The 22,808-nt window shown below is 35.7% G+C and overlaps 1 protein-coding gene across 12 annotated transcripts in view; it reads right to left on the bottom strand.

The window, feature by feature from the left end:
- Positions 1-22,808, bottom strand: part of PLEKHA5 (pleckstrin homology domain containing A5) — a 239,560-nt gene that overhangs the window by 28,964 nt on the left and 187,788 nt on the right. For 10 of the 12 annotated variants that reach the window (XM_036865726.1, XM_036865720.1, XM_036865723.1 and 7 more), the window contains 3 exons: positions 6,083-6,145; positions 4,798-4,878; positions 4,515-4,664 (listed from right to left, as the gene is read on the bottom strand). In XM_036865726.1, coding sequence (XP_036721621.1) covers positions 4,515-4,664; positions 4,798-4,878; positions 6,083-6,145 — 294 coding nt within the window. Of the gene's footprint in view, positions 1-4,514; positions 4,665-4,797; positions 4,879-6,082; positions 6,146-6,663; positions 6,700-11,609; positions 11,691-22,808 lie in introns of all 12 variants that reach the window. The other 2 variants (XM_036865732.1, XM_036865729.1) reach the window with 2 other exon arrangements.

Here is a 22,808-nt window from a genome sequence, read left to right as displayed (position 1 = left end):
TCTCCTGTTAAAAAAAAAATCACACTTTGCTGTCACCATAATTCTCAGTAGCTCTTTGTTACGCTGAGAATGAGAATATGAAAACATTTAATGTGCAAGCTTCTCCTCAGGGAGGTTCATTTGCCCTCCTCCCTTGCCCCTTTAAGTTTATCCATTCCAGTCTAAAATCTCCATTTACTCATGGCCCTCCCATGCAGAAGCCGGTTTAAAACAAAGTTTAATGACAGTCTATACATAATGCTTATTCACTATGTAACCCTGGGCAATCTCTCTGTGCTTCAGTTTTCCATTTTTAACATAGTAATAACAGTACCCTTGTCAAAGGGTTATTATGTGGCTTAAGTACATGTAAAAGCACTTATAATGGAACCTGGCACTCAATAAACTGCTCCAGAAATATTCACAGTATTTACTATTATTTCATATATTGGTCCTATTCTGCAGTAGATAAATGCATAAGCCATCTACCAGCCATTCGGGATGACTGGGGGCCTTTATACTTGTTTTCTGATATCTGAAAGTCCAATTTTAATTAATTAATTAACTAATTAATTATTTTGGTGCCAAAACCCAGGACTGAACTATGAAATCCCAATTTTAGATTTTTGAGTAAGAGAATCTAGATTTGATTCCAAGTTTCAGAAAGTACAAATTAATGACCACACAGACAGTGAAGTGGAATAGAAAGTATACAAGCCCTAGAATTAAAAAAGTCCTTGATTTAGGTGTTGACTTTTTCATATTGGCTATGTCACTTGGGCAAGTCATTTAACCTCTATGAACCTGAGTTTCTTCTTCATCTGTGCAGTGGAGGTAATAAAAATGAAAATAAAATGGAGATAATAATTACATCTATTTTGCACAGCATTTGCTTAAGGACCAAACCAGACAATACATGTACAAAATATAGAAATACAAATATATTTTATTGGATGAGCCCCACATTCTCATCTAAGATATGTGCATAGCGTCTGCTTTACCTGGCTCCTTGAATTGTTGGAAAGAATAAAAGCAGCACCTGTTAAGTGGATAAAGCATGAGGATATTTCTCTTACAGTTAGAGATAAGGCCTAATGTAAACTCCCCAAGAGAGGTGACTGTAGCAGATGTTTATGCCCTCTGCCCACCTGATTTCAAGAAACTGTGGTTCAGCTCCACGTGTGCCAGTGTTCGTGGTCAATTAGCTAAGGCGGTTTGGAAATGTGGGTGAATTAAGGACCCTGGGGCAACTCCGACCAAGGAGTGATAGATACCCTGGCCTCTCCGCCTCTCCGCGGAAAATTCAGAAACATTCAGCTCATTTCCTCAGACGGTCCCCTGAGGGTCGCCCACAGTGGCGACCAACTCAGAAGTGAAACCTCTACTGGCTTTTCTCCCTCCCTGTCTCATTTTCCACACTCCCTCCCTCACTTCTGCTTCCTGTAATCGCTCCCAAATAAACTTTCTGAGCCCAGGTCCTCATCCCAGGCTCTGCTTTCAGAAGAAAACCTAAGCAAAGACAGCGACACATTGAAAACTTTCAAGGTATAACTGACTGCTATAAAAATTTTTCTCACTTATCAGGCTTAGGTTAAAAAGAAATAGAATAAAATTAAAAAAATTAAAACGAAAGAAAGAAAAAAAGAAGTAAAGGCCAGGAGAGCACACAAAGTCATTCATTATATGCTTAAAGCATGTGTGCGTGCGTTCATGTGTGTGTCTGGTGGGTGGGGCTTAGGGAGAGGAGATGCTGCATCAAGAATTAAATCAAGGACTTCCCTGGTGGCACAGTGGTTAAGAATCCGCCTGCCAGTGCAGGGGACACGGGTTCAATCTCTGGTCCGGGAAGATCCCACATGCCGTGGAGCAACTAAGCCCGTGCGCCACAACTACTGAGGCTGCGCCCTAGAGCCCGTGAGCCACAGCTACTGAGCCCGCGCGCCTAGAGCCCGTGCTCTGCAACAAGAGAAGCCACCACAATGAGAAGCCTGCACACCACAACGAAGAGTAGCCCCCGCTCGCCACAACTAGAGAAAGCCTGGTGCAGCAACAAAGACCCAACACAGCCAAAAAAAAAATAAATTAATTGATTAAAAAAAAAAATTAAATCAAACACAAAGGGAACACTGCTTTACATGTTTACCTTGTGTTAGTCCTAGTTTTAATACCTTAGTGGCTGACCAGGTGAGGAGAAGATGTTCTCAGAATCAAAGCTTTGATCTACGGATGTTATAATGTTATACCTCATATGTTGTATCTTTTATAACTCAAGGCTTGGAATTGAACCAATGCCCCAAATCAACTGTGAAAGAATCAGAGGAATCCTTTGGGATTCTGCTGGCATAAATGTAGTTCAAATTTACGTCTAATCAACATCCATTGAGTGCCAACCATATGTCCAGTATGTTGTTATAAACGCATCAATTATAGCCTTAAGCTACAAAAATGAGTATGTTTACATAAAGGCACAAATAACATACTTGGTATTCTATGCATTAAAACATGTCTTAGAAGAACATATTGAGGGTTTGTAATGACCACTGAATAATGCTGAAGGCAAAGAAAAAAAACCCCAGGAAAGTGATCATATGGGATAACAACCAGAGAATGAGATACTCAAACATGATTAATTTCTTTGAACATATTCTGATAAAACTTCCATCAGGACTGGAGTTACCTTGGGATGGAGCAAATTCTAAGCCTATGGATCAGATTTAAGTTATGAAACCTATTTGGTAAGGGAAGAAGTAACAGTTTAATGGAACATTGTACATCCCTAGAACTTTCCATAACAGACATGACATCATGAAATAGTTTCTAACTTAATTTTGATTTGACTCAGGTTGTCACAGGGATACTGAGGTTTTCATTAGCTTGGAACTGACAGCTTAACCCCTCTTCCCCTTTCTTATCTCATAATCCGCATCCTCTATTTCAGTCAGCCAGTCAGTTCTATTTTCTGCTTCTCCAAACATATCCTGCACATTCTCATCTCTGGGCTATGGTTCAGAGTGTTTTATCCTGTGTGGACTTCCTCTTTCTTCCAAATCTTACCCATCACTGATGAACTAAATGACTTCTCGCTTGCAGACAACATTTTAGGTTCATATAGTTTCTTTATGATGATATTATAAAAAGCCACGTAGATCTAAGTCTTCAGGACTATGGTTAGAAGACCTGCATTTGACCTCTGGGCATTGCATTTATTTGCTTTGTAATGTTGGGTAAGTCATTCAGTTCAATCATTCATCACATTTTTTTTTGGGGGGGGGGCTGCGTTGGGTCTTTGTTGCTGTGTGTGGGCTTTAGTTGTGGTGAGCGGGGGCTACTCTTCATTGCGGTGCGCGGGCTTCTCATTGCGGTGGCTTCTCTTGTTGCAGAGCACGGGCTCTAGGCGCACAGGCTTTAGTAGCTGCAGCGTGCAGGCTCAGTAGTTGTGGTACACAGGATTAGTTGCTCCCTGGCATGTGGGATCTTCCCGGACCAGGGATAGAATCCGTGTCCCCTGCATTGGCAGGCTGATTCTTAACCACTGTGCCAACAGGGAAGTCCCAATAATAGTATTTTTTTTAAAAAAGAATAACTATATTTAATATAAGGTACTTAAGAGGCACAAAAGCCAAGTTCTGATTTATATAAAACCATGGTATATTCCTTTAAAAACAGTTCATGTTTGGAATGTGAATTTAGTGTTTAGAATTGAAGCCATGTTGAGATTCTGGTAGCTTCACAGCTTGGAAAGACCTCTCTTAGTTAAGCTATACTGTCTGTGGACTTTCTTAAAAGGTAGCTGCCCCCTAAACAGCCCACTGAAGGTATAGACAAGGGTGTGTTGGCAGTTTTCTATAACAGGTGGTTTTTCCCCTTTCAAAGGGCTGCTTGGGCAGGTGCTCTTACTGTCTTTAGAAATGATGACATCATAGGATCTAAAGTAGACTGTTTAAACTCATAAAACACTCAATTTATATACTCTAAGTAAGACTTTTAGATTTGGTAATCCCAAGAGACTCTTTATTAAGTAACTCGACTATGGGTTAAAAGATTCTGCTAATTATATTTCTCACTCAAAACTATCATCTAAACTTAGATCACACTGCAGCTATAAAATGGTAATGCTGACAGCGTCTTAAAAGCATTTCACAGGAGCCTGTAATTGAAATGGGTGGTTAAATGAATCCAATTACTACCTTCCAAAAATTATTATAATAAAACATTTATTTTCTTAACACAATAAATTTTAACATTTTTAAGAACTTTTCATTTTCATAATATATAACCAGGTGTATTTATCTTCTCTGTAAAACTTCTTCACAAAGAACAAAAGCCCCACTAATTAAAAAAACAAAAAGACCACCCTTTGTTTTTGTTATTATTAACTAATAATAACAAATTAAATTTTTGTTATAATAAAGAAAAATCCTAGAGAAAGCCCAATTAAATAGAGATATAAATAAATAGGAAAAAAGAAAAAAAAAATAAAAAGAACTACATAACATTCCAGTGACTCTTACTAGGACAGAAAATCTGCTACTTACAGCAGTGGCTCGAGAGAGTTCTCGACACGTGCTAAGCAGTCCATTTTGTAAATCGTCCCTCTGTAACACCACGGTCTGAATGGCTGCTGGGCTATCTGCATTCATTTCTATCTCTTGGCTGGCTGACAGCAAAGCTTGCTCAAGCGTGTACTATTATAATAAAAATGATTACACTTAATATTCTGCATCATCAAATTAATTCTTTTTTACTTTAGTTATCAGTGTCCTGATAATAATGATATAAAGTAACATCAATTGTAGATAATAAACATAATTGTCCTACTTTCTCCTTGTGGAGTTGCTGAAGTTTCTCTTCCAGAGCATGTACCACTTTATCTTGCTCACATAATCGGCTTAACTTGACCTAGGTTACAAGAGAAGACGTCTTTTGTTAGCAATTTTTAATTTTCCCTGTAATTGGATTTAGGCATAATAAAAAAACACATTTAAAACAGCCATGGAATAGCTAATTAGGTCAGTCTTTATTTCAATCAGTAAAATAAAAACTAAAATATAGCTTATAAAGATAGAATGCTTAAAAAATGCATATAGAGTAAAAAAGCATTTTCAACCATACTATTTAACCTACATAATTCAAAAGATTCTTAGTAATCAGGCAGTCTCATATGACTTTAATGAACCATTTTAATGTGGTTGAGATATTTTCTCTACAAACTGCTGGATAGGTTAAGTAACTTATGCAGTCCTTAATTAAAACACAGACTGGATTCTGTTTTCATATTTTTAAAATTATGTTCTTATGTTCTTCAGAAAAATCGCTTAACTACAATACAAATAAAAACACTGCTAATGGAGAAAAATCACTTTTAATAGTTTTAATGTTTTAAATTCTTGGTAATACCCCAATTTTTTTTTTCCCAATTTTTTAAATTATAAAAATATGAGCGGGTACTTTAATAAAATTTCAATCCCGCAATAAACCAGTTCACTGCATGTCTGAAAATAAAAACCCTGGACAAACTGTAACTATGTCCCAAACGTTACTGCATAATGATAAGACAGCAAGAAATTTGAAATTCCACTTTCTTTGCCATTTATCTACTAAAGTAACCACCTTATCTTTGTTAGACAACACAACTCAAGCTACATCAGATGGAATACAATTGAAATGAGAAGGAGGTACAATTCAGTGGAATAAAACCAGGGGAAAGGAGGGAAGAATGAGATATAAATAGGGACGTCAGTGATGTAAAATAAGATTAAGAACAATAACAAAGGATGCAGTGACAGAATTTCTAGAGGCCAATACTTTCTCTAGATGACAATTTTACTTTGTCTCCAATCCTGCATAATTTTATATCAGAAATAGTCTTTGCTTTCATTTAAGTGATTCTAAATTATGGTCAACTGCTAACTATGGGCGTGGGGTGGGCAGGGAATAAATCAGGAAGTGAGGATTTAATTGGCGCAGAAGAAGAAAATGTTACTTATTTGATGTCATTTTGGACGGCAGGAGAGGAAGAGGAAATTTTTTGTCATGCTTAGTTCCAGTGTTTTGCCAGAGAATATGACAGAGCATTGATAATATATCGCATGCTAATACGTACATCAATATCTACTTCTTCAGGTCTGTATTTGTACAATGTGCCTCTACATTCGTCCTGTGACAGCTATAAGGGAAAATGTCATAGAGCAACTTTAAAAATAATTTTAAAAATACACATTTAATTAGCTTATAGTTAATATTTTAGATTTATACAACAGTAACAAAAAATGGGTTTTTAATGATTCTTATACTTTTAGAAGTTTAATTCAAACACAGATCATGACAAAAATAGGAAATTATTTAACAGTGATACAATATGCAAGATACATAAGAATGATGTTAACTTAGGCTTGTCAAACAAAATAATAAGCTGGCCAAACAAAATTATACAGCACCTTACATTTTCCATTTGCGAGACACACATTATTTTAATGAAAAATTGACAAATACAATCGTAGCAACCGAGTTGAATCAAATTTTGAATCAGGCATATTTCAACAGTCAAAACCATACCTTCACGGTATACACATAATCACACAACTGTGTATGTGTACACTCAGATGCCAACACATCTTAGCACAGTTTTATTAACAAAACCTATAACACGTTGTATACATATACATAATATATAAACACACATACACAATGTAGACTTATCTTGTTCCTCTGTCTTAAGAACTAAAAGATAATGGAGGAAAAGGATGGGTTTAATCGAAAAGAGGTAAAGCACTCAAAAATCTCTTAAAACTGAAAGCCTACATTATAAACTATGGACAGTCAAATTGCATAAAAAGTTGGTAAGTGTTTGCTGACACCATGTGCTTCATTATATTGTAGTGAATTATTATTCAGTGTATTTAAACATCCTTTTTTCAGCTTCTTCCAAATATCTTTTGGTCAGGCAAATCCTCATTTCTGATGGTGCTTACCAAGATTTCAAAAGCCATCCCAGTCAGTTATACCCCAGGTCACATCATAGCGCCTCTGCAGGCAAAACTGCACTATCTCTCTTGTCTTTTAACTTTATATTGACTGCTAGACAGTAACAAAAACATAGTAGGAAAATGTAATTGGGGCTCACTGCATGTTTACTAAATGGTACACTTTTTCTCAAAGTGGGGATAGGAGTAATGTATCCCAACTACATGCTAGATTGGAAAATTAAATCTTGTATATACATATACAAATGCACAAGAATGTAAAAGTTACAACTATATACGACCTGTCTGTAAAAAACTGCTTGACATTTACATCTCAAGAGGCATAATTTAAACAGTAGATAACTTTAAGTGGATCTAGGAATGTGGGAATCAGGAGATTAAAAATGTAAGCATTCCAAACATACAATAATAAATCCTGGATTTCCATATTTCACTTCAAGACACTGCTTTCACGTACCTCATGCAAATGATTCTGTGACTATTTAGGGGTATACACAGTGATTATTAAGCCACAAAACTTTCATAGAAGTGAACATCACATGAAAAATGAATTTAATGACAAAAGTCAGAATATTTGTGCACTATTTTAAAATAAAGACCACTGAATATGTCCTGAGAAGTGTCAGTTGTCATTCTAAATTAAAGCACCCAGATCCAAGAAAATAATTTATACTTCCACTTGAAAAAAGGAAGTAATGAAAAATAAGTTTTAAAATGCTTAGATCCAGAATAAAAAATGTGAGATAATGCTAAAATTAGTATTTCTCATTTTTTAAGAAATAAAAGATGTAAAGCCTTAGCTACTAAATGTCTACATATACTTTGCTTATTTAATATTTAAAGTTAAACGCCAAACAGCTTTACTAAACCATGGAATGCATAATTTGAACATAACTAGTGGCTAGTGCTATATCTAGATTAAAATATGCTTTGTACCCTATATCCCAGGGTCAAAAGAAAAAAAGACAAGTATTTTAAAATGGAAACTTAGTAATTTGTAAGAAATATTTAGGGTAATGGTATAATATTTTTATTTAGGGAATCTTACTGCATATTCATTTTCATATCAGTTGGCATATTATAAAAAAGAAAGATGTGTACTGTGTACTTATAATTTTAGAGTGGTATCTCCTTAAAGCCACAGAAAAAATATTACACATATAAATTAGATTTATTTTGTTGTACCTGTATTTTTGGTACCAATGAAAATTTATTTAAACCTTTTATCAACTTAGTCAATAAAGATAATTAAATATCAACTAATAAAAATCTTAAAATAATCAACCTTCTACTATATTGAATACATTTCTTTTGCCTGTCAGAAGGAAAGCATAAGAAAACAAGATTATTCTTTAAATAATTAACTTTTAAGCATGGCCTATTTCCCATTACTGATAATAATTACTGAGGTTTTTCTTAAGAAAAGATGAATATAATTTATTTATTTTAAAAAAAATTTTATTTTTTGGCCATGCCGCATGGCTTGCGGGATCTTAGTTCCCCGACCAGCGACTGAACCCGGGCCATGGCACTGAAAGCACAGAGTCCTAACCACTGGACTGCCAGGGAATTCCTGAATATAATTTATTAAAAAAATTTCCATCTAGAATTGAAGTTTACTATTTTGTCCTCAATATGAAAATTCTACTAATAAGAAAAATGTAATTTCATGAATATTCTGATTAACTCAAGTTCTGCATGAAATAATGTTTCATGGCAATACTTTTTAGCATTTTTCAAACTCATCTTTAGCAAAAAAGCTCTGAGTTTGAATACCTTTGTTTGAGGTACCTCAGCAACACTAGAAAAGTAAGTGAAAGGGGGCTACGTGGTAATTATATAAGCTTGAGCAGTGCTCAAGCTTCAATCTGAGAAGCGTATTATACAGACTTTACTGACTATATAAGGATATGTATTATATAATATTTAGAAAGTCAGAACTTTTTCATAGTAAGGTATCTTATAATCTTTTTAAAAACTGGTTTGGCATTAAGTTAAAACAAAATCACTTTTGCCAATTAAAATTCAACTTTCTACAATATCCCTTTTTAAGTATGTGAAATATATATATGTGTATATATATATTAAAAGCATATGAATATATATACAAAACACAAAAAAAAGACTTTTGGGGAAATATTTGATAAAATTAGACTTTAATTTCTATGAAAACTCAAAAATGCTTGTTGGACTGTATGTATTTGCCAATTAGTCTGTAACCTTTAAAGCAATTATTTATCATGTGATTAATTTCACTGATATTAAGTATGTTACAAAAATTCTGGTACAAAATTGTACTCGTGAAAGGTGGTAGAATGATTAATAAACGCAGAGGAGCTTTTCAACTTGAAGCTCACTTAGCATTTGTTTTGATTCAGTTTTAGATCCTTTTTTTTGACTAATTTTAAGAAAATTACTGGGACTTCCCTGGTGGTCCAGCGGTTAAGACTCCATGCTTCCACTGTACGGTGTGGGTTCGATCCCTAGTCGGGGAACTAGATACTGTATGCTGTGTGGTACAGCCAAAAAATTTTTTAAAAAAAGAAAAAAAAAATTACTGACTAGGTAATTCCTCAGGTGTCCTCCTTCTTCTAGGAAGATGCAAACACAGAGGTTCTCCTGAGAGAAAACCTGAATGGCTATGATTCAGAAAAACTGGTCATAAAACACTATATTCCCACTTTATTTTCAGCTAAATTTCAGGAACCTATTAACACAGCATTGCAATGCCATGTCAGAAAAGCAAACCATCAGGTGTACAATATAAACTTTCACAAAGATTTTCTTTGAATAGTAACATGATAATGGAAATCTGGAGAAAAAAAAAGATGTAATTTCAATTTATAGAATTTTATATTAACAGAGTTTAAGAAATACATCTGTCACTTTTATCTACCAATGATGCTCTGCCATAATTAAGTACTTTACTACTGGCTGATTAAAGAAAAGTATCATCTAAAAACTCCCTAGATTTGATAGCACTGACAGTCAATATCGATTACCTGGCTGCCCATGTCAAACCCAGGCATGGCTGCTGCTGTTACACATTCAGATCTTCCTGTTCTATACAATATCAGGTTTTTTTCTTTCAAGTATCAATATGAGGAAATATATTTATATGAATCTATTACTCTTTTGGTATTCAAGGTTACTGATGCTATATAAGACCAGTCTCAGATACCTCCATATTTTTGACAGACTCCAGTAAGAACTTTTAGTGCAACTGAGTGATTTCAATCAGCAATGACTTCTGCACCATCAACCTTGATTACCGATCAATACAAAAAAAGAAAAACCAAACCAAATGGAACAGAAAATCCCAGCTCTCATTCTTACTGGAAATATACAAAATGTGAAAAATGAAACCATAACCTATTAAAACAGAAGGCCTTTGATCTCACATCAATCGGCATCATATAAAATTATAAGCTGACAGCTTCAGACACTGAAAAAGGTATCAATTCCAGAACAAGTGCTAAGGTTGTCAGTGTGGCTTTTTAGAATGAAGTGTCAAGGTTCTAAAATCTAGTGACTTTAATAAGAGTGGTAAGATTCCATTCTCTTTTGAAAAGAAAGGCTGTTTAACTTTAAATATTTAGTACTTTATCTCCTTATTGCTAATTAAAAACTATGCTCAGAAATAAGCCACCCATCCACCAACTGTTTCAGTCTCCCAGTTTACAAGGCCCATGATGCAGACCCTCAAGGCACCCAATGCAAACCAGAGGCCTTTAAAGACAGTGCGAGCTCAAGGTGCTTCTTTTTACCAGGTGCTTTTATACATATTTTAATCAAAATATATATTCATTTTTCATGTTAGTTAATTTTCTCCCTCTGTATGATTTTTAAAATATTGTAACAGGTCGTAGGCCACAGTAATTTGAGGGGGTTGAAGTGGAAGAAGCTGATGTTGTGAAACACACAGCTAAGAACATTTAGACCATGAAATACAAAAAAACTGGATAGGAATGTATAACATGACTTCTTTTGCAGATCTGCAGATTACCAAGGTCCTAAATTAAAGCCAGCCAACTCCATGGCACATATTTTGAGTTAGGGAAAAGAATGGGGTAAGATATGATGATCATGATGACTACTACATAAGAGGGAAAAGAATACAGGGAGAAGATACTCCCAGTATGGTAAGAAATGGCTATCTTTAGTTTTTACCATACCACAGTACAGAAACAACCTTTAAATAACTCCCATACAAATATAATCTATTCCTAAAACATTGGGGTGGGGTGGGGTAGGGAGGCGGCCCCTGAAAGGAAAAAAAATTTTTTTTTAAAGTTTTCCCTAAAAATCAGTTATGCCTTTAGAGTTAATCAAAATTAATGGCAAGTTAGTAAAAATTTTGCCAGTGTACTGCAGACCTCCAAGTACATATCAATCAAATACTCTGCACAAAAACTTCAGGAAAATGGCACACTTAATATTCAACAGCAAAATGTTCAGCAAAGCCATGCTAAGAACTGCAGCATCTTGAAAAGCACGGATGAATTGTGTTTTTTCCAAAAAGACAGAAACAAAAAAATGGAATAAGAAAAAGACTAATGTTATGAGTAACTCTGAGGATAAACCAAAACTGTCACTGAGGGATTTTGCAGATGATAAAGCAGTATCATTCACTGTCCAAGACCTTACTTGCTGGTACAGTTGGGGTCTTAGCGCCGAGTTCTCAATCATTGTGTGAACCATGGTGATAATAGGTTCATTTTCTTTCATCTATTTCAAATCAGGAGGAGCATACAGCAAACATCAGTTTACAGCATAGCTAGATTTGAAAGACGACACTGTAAATATAGCCTCTACTTTAATATCTTCCTAATAGTGCAGTTGTTTACATATTATCCCAAGGTTGCATAGAATCAACTTAATATAAACCATTTCAAACAAGTATTAAATGCTGTAAAATACTTCCAAGGTTATAAAAAAGCTTACTAATTGCAATAAAGGTTTTACTTTATAAACATAACCAATATTGTCAATTAATGAATATTCCTATATATACTAGAATAGATAATAAAAGCATCAAGATTCAAGGAATAAACTAAAGGGCGACAACCTATAAACTTAAAAGGAAAAAAATGGCATGACTTAATCAATTACTTACATAGTTAAAAAAAAAAGCTTAAAATGTTATTCAGTTCTTTATAAGGTTATTCAGAAAAATTTTAGTTCTCTACAAATAATATATCCTGTCACTTAGACAATCACACATTTTATTAATCTTGATAGACATTTATATATACTCTATTTTGGATTTTCTCAAAGTATAGCACTGTATGTAGAATGATTTCAAAGACATGCAAACTAAAATTTATTCAGCAAAGACTCAGTGAATCTCCCTAGCTCCTTAAAACGCTGAAACCATGTTTCACATTTCCAGCTATATTGTACTTAATTACTGCTTCTAGAAAAATATTTATTTTAGCAGGCTCTGGACTCAAGAATTAAAGCATTCAAAAGACAATTTTATATATATACATGGTAAAAGGCCAACAAAGTTTGTACCATTTATAAGCAGACGAGTCTGTTTATAATTGCAATTTATAACACTTAGTTTATATAATTTTCATCCCCCATATTATAGAATATAAGCATTTCCATCATGGTTAACAAATGCTACTTTACTGATTTAGCTAAATCTGCAACAAAAATTTACTAATATTAAGATTAAATGCATAAATAAAAATTAAATCTTGAAAACTGTATACCTAGACAATTTTATTTTCAGTCTAGTTACCAATGTTTCATGTCAATAATACCTGTTTTGGTTGTTAAATAAGAAACCTCCTGTGACTGGTTTAATCTACTTTTAAAAAGTTTTATTCAAGGTAAGTAATTTGTTTTTAAATCTACACATTTACTTATTAGTTAAACTCAAACTTCTATACATCAGTTAAATCTACTCATCGGTTCAACTCAAACTTCTTTTTTTCCCCAATGTTATCCAATAAGGGACCAAGGCATTTATAGGTGACATCTCATTCATGCACACAGGTAAGAACTATGTTGATATGCAGTACAGGAAAAAATTTTACAGTGTTGGAAAGTAACATAAAGAGACAACTATAGATATAAATTTTTCTTTAGCAGGAAAAAAACGTTTATTACAGAAATTTAAGACCTCTTTATATTTTACAGGTTATGTTTTAAAGGAACGCTGGTTGTTTTATCTTAGCCAAATGTTGATCTTGGAACAGTGTAACTGCCTTTGGTTTTGGCTCAATCATTTGACTGCATTGATACACACTTTGTATAATACAGGTAGCTTAAGTCTCTCTTCATTTTTAGTATTATTTAATTTTGATTTTCAAAGCAATCTCATCTATACTTGCTACTTTTCAATAGCATGCCATGAAAATTAGACAGAAGAGTACTTGACTCAGAGGTTGGGGGGTTGGCGGGAGGCGGTAGAGGGGCTGGGGTTTGAAAGAAGGTCAGGAGCATATGAATATTTAAGAAATAATGCAGGTCAGAGAGTATCCAAATGTAAAAGTCACTCAAGGTCAAACTGAAACTGCCTTGGAGTCTCGGAAATCTGGCATTACAAAGAGGCCACTGTCAAAGGGCTAGGTCTGCTAATATGGCGGCTCCCACCTTTAAGTGGAGCAGATCAATGATTGATCTGGTGGTACAGGTCAATGACTAGTGTTCAGCCTCTAGGCCTGAGGAATTTACTTGAAATGTATTTATAAAGGGAGAAGAGACAGTATGATTTCTGCAGAAGGGTAATCAAGCCTGATTTATTTAGTGGAATACTTTGAGAGGGTAAATATGTATGTTATAGAGGGAAGCCACGTTTGTGATTTAAAAATGACTGTTTAATTTACCTGTCAAAGATCATTAAATATTAAGTCACTGAGAAGGATCTTGCAAGAAGACACTGACTTAGGAACAGAAAAACTAAAAAAATACTAAGAGTAAAAATAACATTAAAAAAAAGATTAAATTTTAAAAATTGAAGTATAGTTAGTTTACAGTATTATATTATTTTCAGGTGTGCAATGGTGATTATTTTTATAGATTTTACCCGATTTAAAGTTATTATAAAATATTAGCTATATTCCTTATGCTGTACAATATATCCATGTAGGTTATTTACTTTATACATAGTAGTTTGTACCTCTTAATCCCCTACCTCTATCTTGCCCCTCCCCACTCCTGTCTTCCCACTGGTGGCCACTAGTTTGTTCTCTACATCCATGAGACTGTTTCTGTTTTGTTATATTCATTCGTTTGTTTTATTTTTTAGATTCCACATATAAGTGATAACATGGAGTATCTGTCTTTCTCTGTCTAACAAAAAATAACATTTAAAGTGTACAGAGTGTCTCAGAGATCACTTCTGGAATTGACTGATTTTCATTATGAAAAATTTCAAAGGTATATATCAAATCCTAGAATATTAAAATCAGAAGGCATCTTTGGAAAGTGACAACTTAGTACAGCAAAGAAATGAAAAATGTCAGCAGTAATTATTTTAAATTGTGGGACCGGATCATTATTTTTTTCTTTCTCTATACTTCTCTACATTTCTCAAATTTTCTCCACTGAATAGATACTGCTTTTCTAATTAAAAAAAAAAATGTTATTAGAGAGTCAAGGATAAAAATATATAAATACCAAATAAACTAGATTAATGAAACAACTATATTCTCTGGCAAACACCCCTTGGTGACACAAAGAGGCTAAGAAAAAATTTTAGCACATGTGTTTGTGTCATGCTCAAAGCTGTTGGAGTCCTTTAGTGCAGCGAGGCCCTGACCTAGAGAACTGTTCTCACAACCTTTATTCTGCCGTATGAGTCTTTATCCACATCAGAAATTGACTGAAGAAATGTTAACTAACTAAAAAAAGTAAGCTGCCCCAATGCATTTGTAAATACCTATGACTATCTTATTAATATCTTTTTTCCTTTTTATTACTGGCTACTTCAGAAATCAAAGTTCAAGCTTATTTCAACCAGTGGTTCTTAACCCAGAATCACTTGAGGAACTTGAAAAGAACAGAGACCCTGATTCCCAGATAATTATAATGCGCAACTTGAAAATCTCTGATGTAGACAATACCATTAAAACATGAAGATGACAGGCTGGTCTAAAGATTCCTTTTGGCAGAAGTAACTACAATGTTCTTTCTCAAGGTGTTGAAGTAAGTCAAATATAATTTGATAACAGTGAATGTTCTCCAGCTTACATACTCCTTGGGAATCTCATTTTACTCAAGTTGGAGAGATGGGATAAGTCTATCTGCAGACAGAAGCAGCAGAACTATTTCAGAATTCCTCTGGGCACCACACTCACCTGACCAAGGGCTGTTAGGATGACTGGGCTTGTAAGAAAAATCTGCACAGGGGAGTGAGTGGTCCTGTATGTGGTGGCACTCTCCTTGCACGTGGCATGCAACAGCTGAGGCCAGCTAAATACAGTACTCAGGATCCCACACAATGGGAGTTCGGTCCGCATTAAACAATTTCAATGATCTGCCTGAAATTTGACTCTTTCCAGATTTACTGAATTGGAAATACTAGATCTGCTTTCTCTCCAAATAGATCCTAGAAATAGGCTAGTGATTTCTTTCACTAAATCACCTCTGAAATATCTCTAGCTAGCTAGCTAGCTAGCTATCTTATTGAAGTATAGTTGATTTGCAATGTTGTGTTAGTTTCTGCTGTTTAGCAAAGTGATTCAGTTATACATATACATTCTTTTTATGTTCTATTCCATTATGGTTTATCACAGGATATTGAATATAGTTGCCTGTGCTGTACAGTAGGACCTTGTTGCTTATCCATCCTATATATAAGAGTTTGCATCTGCTAACCCTAAACTCCCAATCCATCCCTCTCCCACCCTCCTCCCCCTTGGCAATCACAAGTCTGTTCTCTATGTCTGTGAGTCTGTTTGTTTCGTAGACAGGTTCATTTGTTTCATGAAATATCTGTATTTTAAAACTTAGAAACTGATCATCTCTGTAATTTACACTGAAACAGCACATTCTATCTGGCTTTTGCTACGTAAACTTTATACAACAGCTTTTGAATTAAAGCAGTAAAATATGACTCTCCCCTCCCCCCCGCCAAATACATAACGCTGTATGAGCACCTTAGAATTTCATGCTCAAGTTCTTAAAAAAAAGGACTATCCAGCAATTCTCTTCTGGTTTGAATACTATAAGAATCCTAGGCAGCATTAAGGCACCGCTGCTAATAGCTAACGTATTTTAGTTTTAAAGAATCAGAGCAAGAGAAAGACTAAGTACTTGGGGGATGTTTAATAATTTACTTGAAAATGAGTTAAATGCTTTGCTTCCTGCTTTAATTCCTTCTTTGAACTAAACGGTAATACAGGTTTAGTTTCCAATTAATTGCTAAATTATAAAGCTATTATAAAAGGTCCACTATTTTATAATAATAAAAATGAGAATGTATGAATTGGGGATGACACTATTTTCATAATTAACTTCAGCAATAAATAAGAAAACCTAAGTGGAAATATCTTGGAAATACACTTAGGCAATGCCAATATATTCCTGTTTACAACAAAAACACATATTTTTACTTGAAATTTTTAAGTCCAAATGTTTACAAAAACCACCTAGAAAATGAGATACTTAACTCTAGCCTCTTTCTGAGGTTTGAGGTACGTTGGGCTAGTATGAATACAGAGCATCCTTTGATGTTACTGTTAGAAATATCTTGATTTAAAAACCCATCACCAAAAAACTTATTCAACACAATTCTATGCAACTGCACCATAGTTGGTAGGATCTTGGTAGGAACTTCCCAAGTGACACCTGCGGGCTGGGAAAGGGTTCCAGGTGTCTGGAGTTGGGGACCACCTCAGTCCTCGGAGGGCCTAACATGCTCCCAACAGCACGGCCTCAAGTTTCTGTCAAGGTGAGCACATCTACTGTCACTTTTCTATGTGGGCCATATAGGAAAAAGGTTAGAAAGCACTAAGATAGTGTTTTATGTTTCAAAAACACCCCAGACATCTCTTCTTTCTTTGGCGTTCCTTGTCATTATTTATCTCAGTAGTTCTCAAACCTGACTGAGGAGAAAAAATAAATCACCTGTGGAGTTTTCAAAACAGGCAGGGTTGAGTGGGCTCTGGCAATTCTCACTGGGGGCTGGGGGGCAGACAGCCTTGAGAATTGTACTTTGCTTTTGTCTTTCTAAAGATCCATTGGTAGGTCTGACAGGAAATCAGGCTTGAGAACAATGGTCCTACCCTGGCACTAATTTAAGTCATTGAGGACCAATTCAACCATCACCATTAAGGAATTCTTCAAGGTCTTGATGAGTTGGTACTAAATGTTGGTCAGGATACCCGTGCAACTATCAAAAGATGAAAAATTTCAAACTAATGATCTAAACACAAGTATATTGCATGTAGACTAAAATAGTCTTGTCTTTGTATGAAATACAGCATTAAGAGACTTAACCCCTTTAAAAAAGCAACTGAATCTCCTTATTAATAATATTAGTGGACTCAGCAGAATCACAGGGTGGGGGGCCGGGGTATCATTACGAATCCAATTTCCAGTTGCCAGTTGTTCTATTATCCTAGCAACTTCTAATATCCGTTTCAAGGTCTCTATCTCTACAGAAATTGGACCAGCTAGGAATGCAGAAGGAACAGGATATTGTAAGTCATGAGATAAATGCTCCAGAATAATTTTTAGGGGGAGGGGCGGGAAGGAGAAAGACTAGCAGTGAGCAAAGCCAGGACAATCATTCATATAATTTATCCTTGGGAAGATTAATTTCCCAACCGCCCTTTAGGTATAAGAAGTGGTTAAGTAGTGGCTTAATTGCCATTTATTTGTTTGGCCGCGCGGCATGCGGGATCCTAGTTCCCCGACCAGGGATCAAACCCGAGCCTCCTGCAGTGGAAGCGCAGAGTCCTAACCACTGGACCGCCAGGGAAGTCCCTTAACTGCTCTTTGAAAAGTTTACATAATGATTCATCTAGAATAGCACTGTCCAATAGAACTTCCTATGATGACGGAAATGTTCTCCATTAGTGTCGTCCAACATGCCACACCAATGACTCCTCAGCCCCTGAAATGTGGCCAGTGTGATGGAGAAAATGAATCTTATTTTTATAAAAGTGTAACTAACTTAAGTAGCCACATATGGCTAGTGGCTATTATACTGGATGGTAAGTCTAGAAATTCTAGACCAGTAAAGTTAAGTATAATTTCCCCCTAGATTTGGATCTCATTCCCGTAAGGGAAAACATCTGCTCAAGCTCTGTCTAGTAAACGAGATTCCTCGAGTCTGAATTCTGCGAGTCTGAGCTTCCTCCCTCTTTTGGGGGCGGGGGCAAGAAGTCTGGATGATTTCTATCCACCCTACAGAGCTTTTGTCCTTCACTGATAACCCATTTCTGTGCTGTCATTTTCCATTTAAATGGAAAATGGATTTTTCCTGAGTTCTTAAAGACATCTTAGAAAAAGAATTTTTAAGTTGGGAATCTGTCTTAACAATAGCCAAAAACCCTGATAGCCTCATCACTGAAGAATCCATCTCTCAAGAATGTCCTCCTGTGTCTAGATCAATAAACTTTTAAGATGTGTGGCAAAAATAAAAGGCTGAAGAATTTGACATGCCCAGGGTGAAGCTGAGGAATGCAGGGGCCTTTGTAAACAGGCCATTTGGATAATGACAATGTAAATGCCTTCCACTCTCACTCCAGGCACTTCTGAAAGTCCGAGAACCTGAGATTGAAGGGTATGACTACCTATAGAAACCAGGCATTGTTTAACAGGAAGCAGGAAAATCTGAAGTGACTTTTTAAATAGAAGAATGTAAATAAGTCTCTTTATAGCCGATGGGGCAAAGTATGGAGGTCTATTTCTTTGGCAATTTTAAAGCAATCAGAACAAGCTCTTCTATGCTATATATGGTTTCTAAAGGTAAAACTTTGGGAAAGTATTACTATTATATGTATTCAGAAAAATCAATGGTACTTTAAATGATGTAGCTGGACCATACAACATATCCTCTTTTTCTTCAAGGGAGAAAGACGGATTAAAAACAAAGAAAGAAAAAGAAAAAACAAATTGCGACACTAACACAGAAGTCAAATGTATCTGACATTTCCTTAAAAGAAAAGAAGGAAAAAAAAAAAAGAGCATTTCTAGACTGACTGATGCTGTAAGTACTGGCTTCAGGAATAAGGTCCATTTATTGAGAAATATGAAAATACCCCTAAATCCAGCAGAACAAAAGGAGGGTAATCTCTACACACAAACTTATTTAAATTGCTGAATTTTTTAAGCCACCATTTTGAGGTATATACCTGTGGTATATTTTGAAGTAAACTTTTAAGGTCTGGCTAATGTCTTTCCAAATAATTTACATATATAATTTATTTACCGTGAGTTTCATCCTTTTTCACCTACGAGTCTCAAGAATTTTTTAAAAAATTAAAATCCTTTTGGCTACGGGATACATTTTATAGATCTGATGTTTACTTCAGTGGCTTAAATCTGTTTTCCTTGATTAATGACTGTTTTTTTTTTTTTAAACAATTGCTCCTTTAACTTTAAGTAATGTATTATCTGATGCTACCATCTTTATTCCTGGCATCCACAGGCAACTGAAAATATTAAAAAAGCTCAAAATCCATTTTGTACAAATGCTTTGTTGTGGAAATAAATAAATATTGTGTTTGAAACGGTCATATATTTCTCTTCTTTGCAAGCATTTTGTAAAACGATACCATAAAACAATACTATTTTAAAGGGACAAGACATTCCCAAAGTGAAAATCTTACATCTCTGTTAGCTAAAAAAAAGTATTTGTTCTGGCCAATGGGTAAATCTACTAGAAAAATATATTTGAGCTTTAAATCAAAAGTAAAATATCTTCTAGGTACAGGATCTGGGTTTTATTAATAGCAATTGTATTCTTACTGAGTTAAAATTGGCACTGAGTAGCAGAATTCGTACCATTAATTCAAAGATTTATCAGCTTATGTTTTAACTACATAATCACATCCTTAGGTTGATCCCAGAAATGACTTTGGCATTTATGCTCAACTTTATTTCCTTCCTGAGCTTTGAAAATCATTTACAATTCTACTTTGCAAGCTCTAACATCCTGCCTGACACTGAGCTCCATAAATCTCAGCTGAATGAACTTTCTGAAAAAACACATTAAAATAAGACAGAAGCAAACAAAAGCCGCAATAATTGGCTTATAAAAATATCTGCTTTTGTAAATAAACTGCGGAACTGTGTAAGTATTATGCATTTTAGGAGGGGTGGGGAAATTTTGTTTTCATTTTCCTATCTTGTTAGATAGAAGAATAGCCAGTTACATAACCAAGAGCTGATATTCTTCAGGTAACAAAGATCAGCAACCTGAAATAGAACTATTCTATAAGTACAAGAACAACTCCTGATTTTGAAGGAAGAATAGATTTTTTAAAAAAAAAAGAAAGAAAATTCATTAATACAAGGTATTCATCCTTGACAATGACAAGTCATTCAACGTGACTGGGGATAAAAGTAACTGGCCACATGCTGCAGAGGCAAGTATTAGAAGCAGATGGGACACGGTATATAACAGCACTTTGAAAACTGTGAAGTGATACTTAAGCTATTAGGATGGACAGACGCTGGGCAGGTGCACATTGTAGAGAATGGGGGTGCTTCTGTAGTATCTGAGAAACGATGAGGTGCTGGCTGGAGAAAAGGGTTTATGGGGGAGGAAGTGTTTCACAGGTTGGTAGGGGGTGGTGGTGATGAAATGAGGGCTTGAGTGACAAACGAAAAAGAGACTTTATTTTGTAGGCAACCAGGAGTTTTAAGTTTCCTGAGTTAGTTGAAAGACAATGTGGCAGGCGCTTTGAGTACTGCCAGGATTCGTTGACTAAATGGTAACAAGGAGCTAGTACATGGAAGGTGTTTTGGTGGCTTCTATGATCCTGACTAAACACCATGCAGATATTATGTATCAGCTAAAGTAAAATCTGTTCGGATGGTTCTATAGAATTCCATGATTTTCCTGTTTTCAGTAGAAGTGTTTTTTGAAAGTACTTTTAACTCCAGTTTCAAGGTATTGTTAGCTTTCACATGAGTTGGTGTTGGGCACATGAAATATTAGGAGAACGTAATACAACTCCAGGAGGCTGGATGACTTGATTCTGCCATTTTCATAAATTTGTAGACTCTCCACACTCAGAGTGGTGGAACAGCAGGCAGGGTACCAAGGACCATCACATTGGGGGTCCTTCCAGGTAGCCTGCCGGTTGTTTTTCTTTTCATCCACCAGGCTGTGAGAGGCTGTCCGAGCCACAGCTGGAGGAGACTTTCCTCTTTTCCCACTTTATGTTCTAGGTCTAAGCAAACAGCTAAAGAAAGGTCCTAATCCTTCTCAAAGTCCATCAATCTCTCCCCCAAGGATGATGTGTTCAATAAATATCTGTTACATCAATGGGGTTAAAGGTGACCAATATTTTGAACCACTTCTGCTTTCAGTTTTTTGGTCAGGGAATTGAGGGATCAGATAACAACCTTAATTTTGGACACGCTGGAGATGTACTGAAGGCAGAACTTCCAAATGGAGATCTCCGTGAGCAACTGTAACTACGTAACAGAAACTGCAGAGAGAGGTGTTTTAGATGCCTTTTGTGCCCCTCTCCACATCTTCGGTTTCAGGTCTTCCTGGGTGTATGGGAACCCACTGGGTGCTCATGTATGCATAACCTCAGTGTGCTAGAGAGTTAGTCTCAAGGGACAACCCTTGGTCAGTGGAAGACGGGAGTGAGTACTCTTCTCTAGTTCAGCTGGGTTTCTATTTGTTTGTCAACAAGTATCAGATGAGGCCCCAGTTGCCTATGGCAGTTGATAGTATATAGTCTCACTCTCTGTACTCCTGTACCTTGGAATCACTTCCTAAAGTAAACTTCCTGCAAACAAGCCCACATCAAGGAAGCCCACATCACAGGCTCTGCTTTCTGGGAGAAACCCAGGGGCTAGAGATGAAAAGTAACGAAGAGACAACTAGTAAAATAATGAGTAGATGAATGTTCAGATGAGAGAACACCAAGAAACAGGGCACTTCCCCAGTTAGGGTTGAGAGGGGTGAAAACAGTTATCAAGAAGGGCCAGGTGAATCACTGGTAAGAAACAGGAGAACCATGATAATAATGGGTAAGCATCCGATAGGCCGAGAGATCAGAGTATTGACACATGTGTATTAAATCTTTCCATTTTCTAAATTCTAATCTACCCACTGTCCATTTATTTATATTCTGCCATTATGATGTCATGTCCTGATTAAGAATTTTCTCAGTGTCATCTCCCTCTCCCACTTCTATGATCAAATATGCAGAGGAAGGGAGAGACAGAAAGAGAAAAAAGGAGGAATGGTGTGTGTGTGTGTGTGTGTGTGTGTGTGTGTGTGTGTGAGAGAGAGAGAGAGAGAGAGAGAGAGGAATGCTTTGAATAGCATGGCAAAAGAAAATACAGATATTCTACACTAGGTAACTAGTTTGGGTTAGTAAGTGTTAAATAATATTCTTTCAGTTTTCCAGTTTCCTTAGTTTGCTTTTTTTCAAATGCCTTTTCTATATCCCCTAGAACCATTACCTCCTGTAGCTCTCAGTCATCCCTAAAAATAGAAGCTCTAGGACCCCTTCAAATATTAGAGAAAATGGGATCTTGCTTAATAGCTCAATAGAATGAGGTTGCTGAATGGACAACAATGAAAGCCATCAAGAATCTTTTCAATCATCTTGTTAGCATTTCTTCCCTTATAGGGAAGCTGTCTTTCATGAACACAAAGAACAAAAGGCAAGAAAGTACTGAGATTTTTACCTT

Source organism: Balaenoptera musculus, chromosome 10 (genome assembly GCF_009873245.2).
Source record: "Balaenoptera musculus isolate JJ_BM4_2016_0621 chromosome 10, mBalMus1.pri.v3, whole genome shotgun sequence".
Lineage (NCBI taxonomy): Eukaryota > Metazoa > Chordata > Mammalia > Artiodactyla > Balaenopteridae > Balaenoptera > Balaenoptera musculus.
This window is presented reverse-complemented; position numbering and strand designations above follow the sequence as displayed.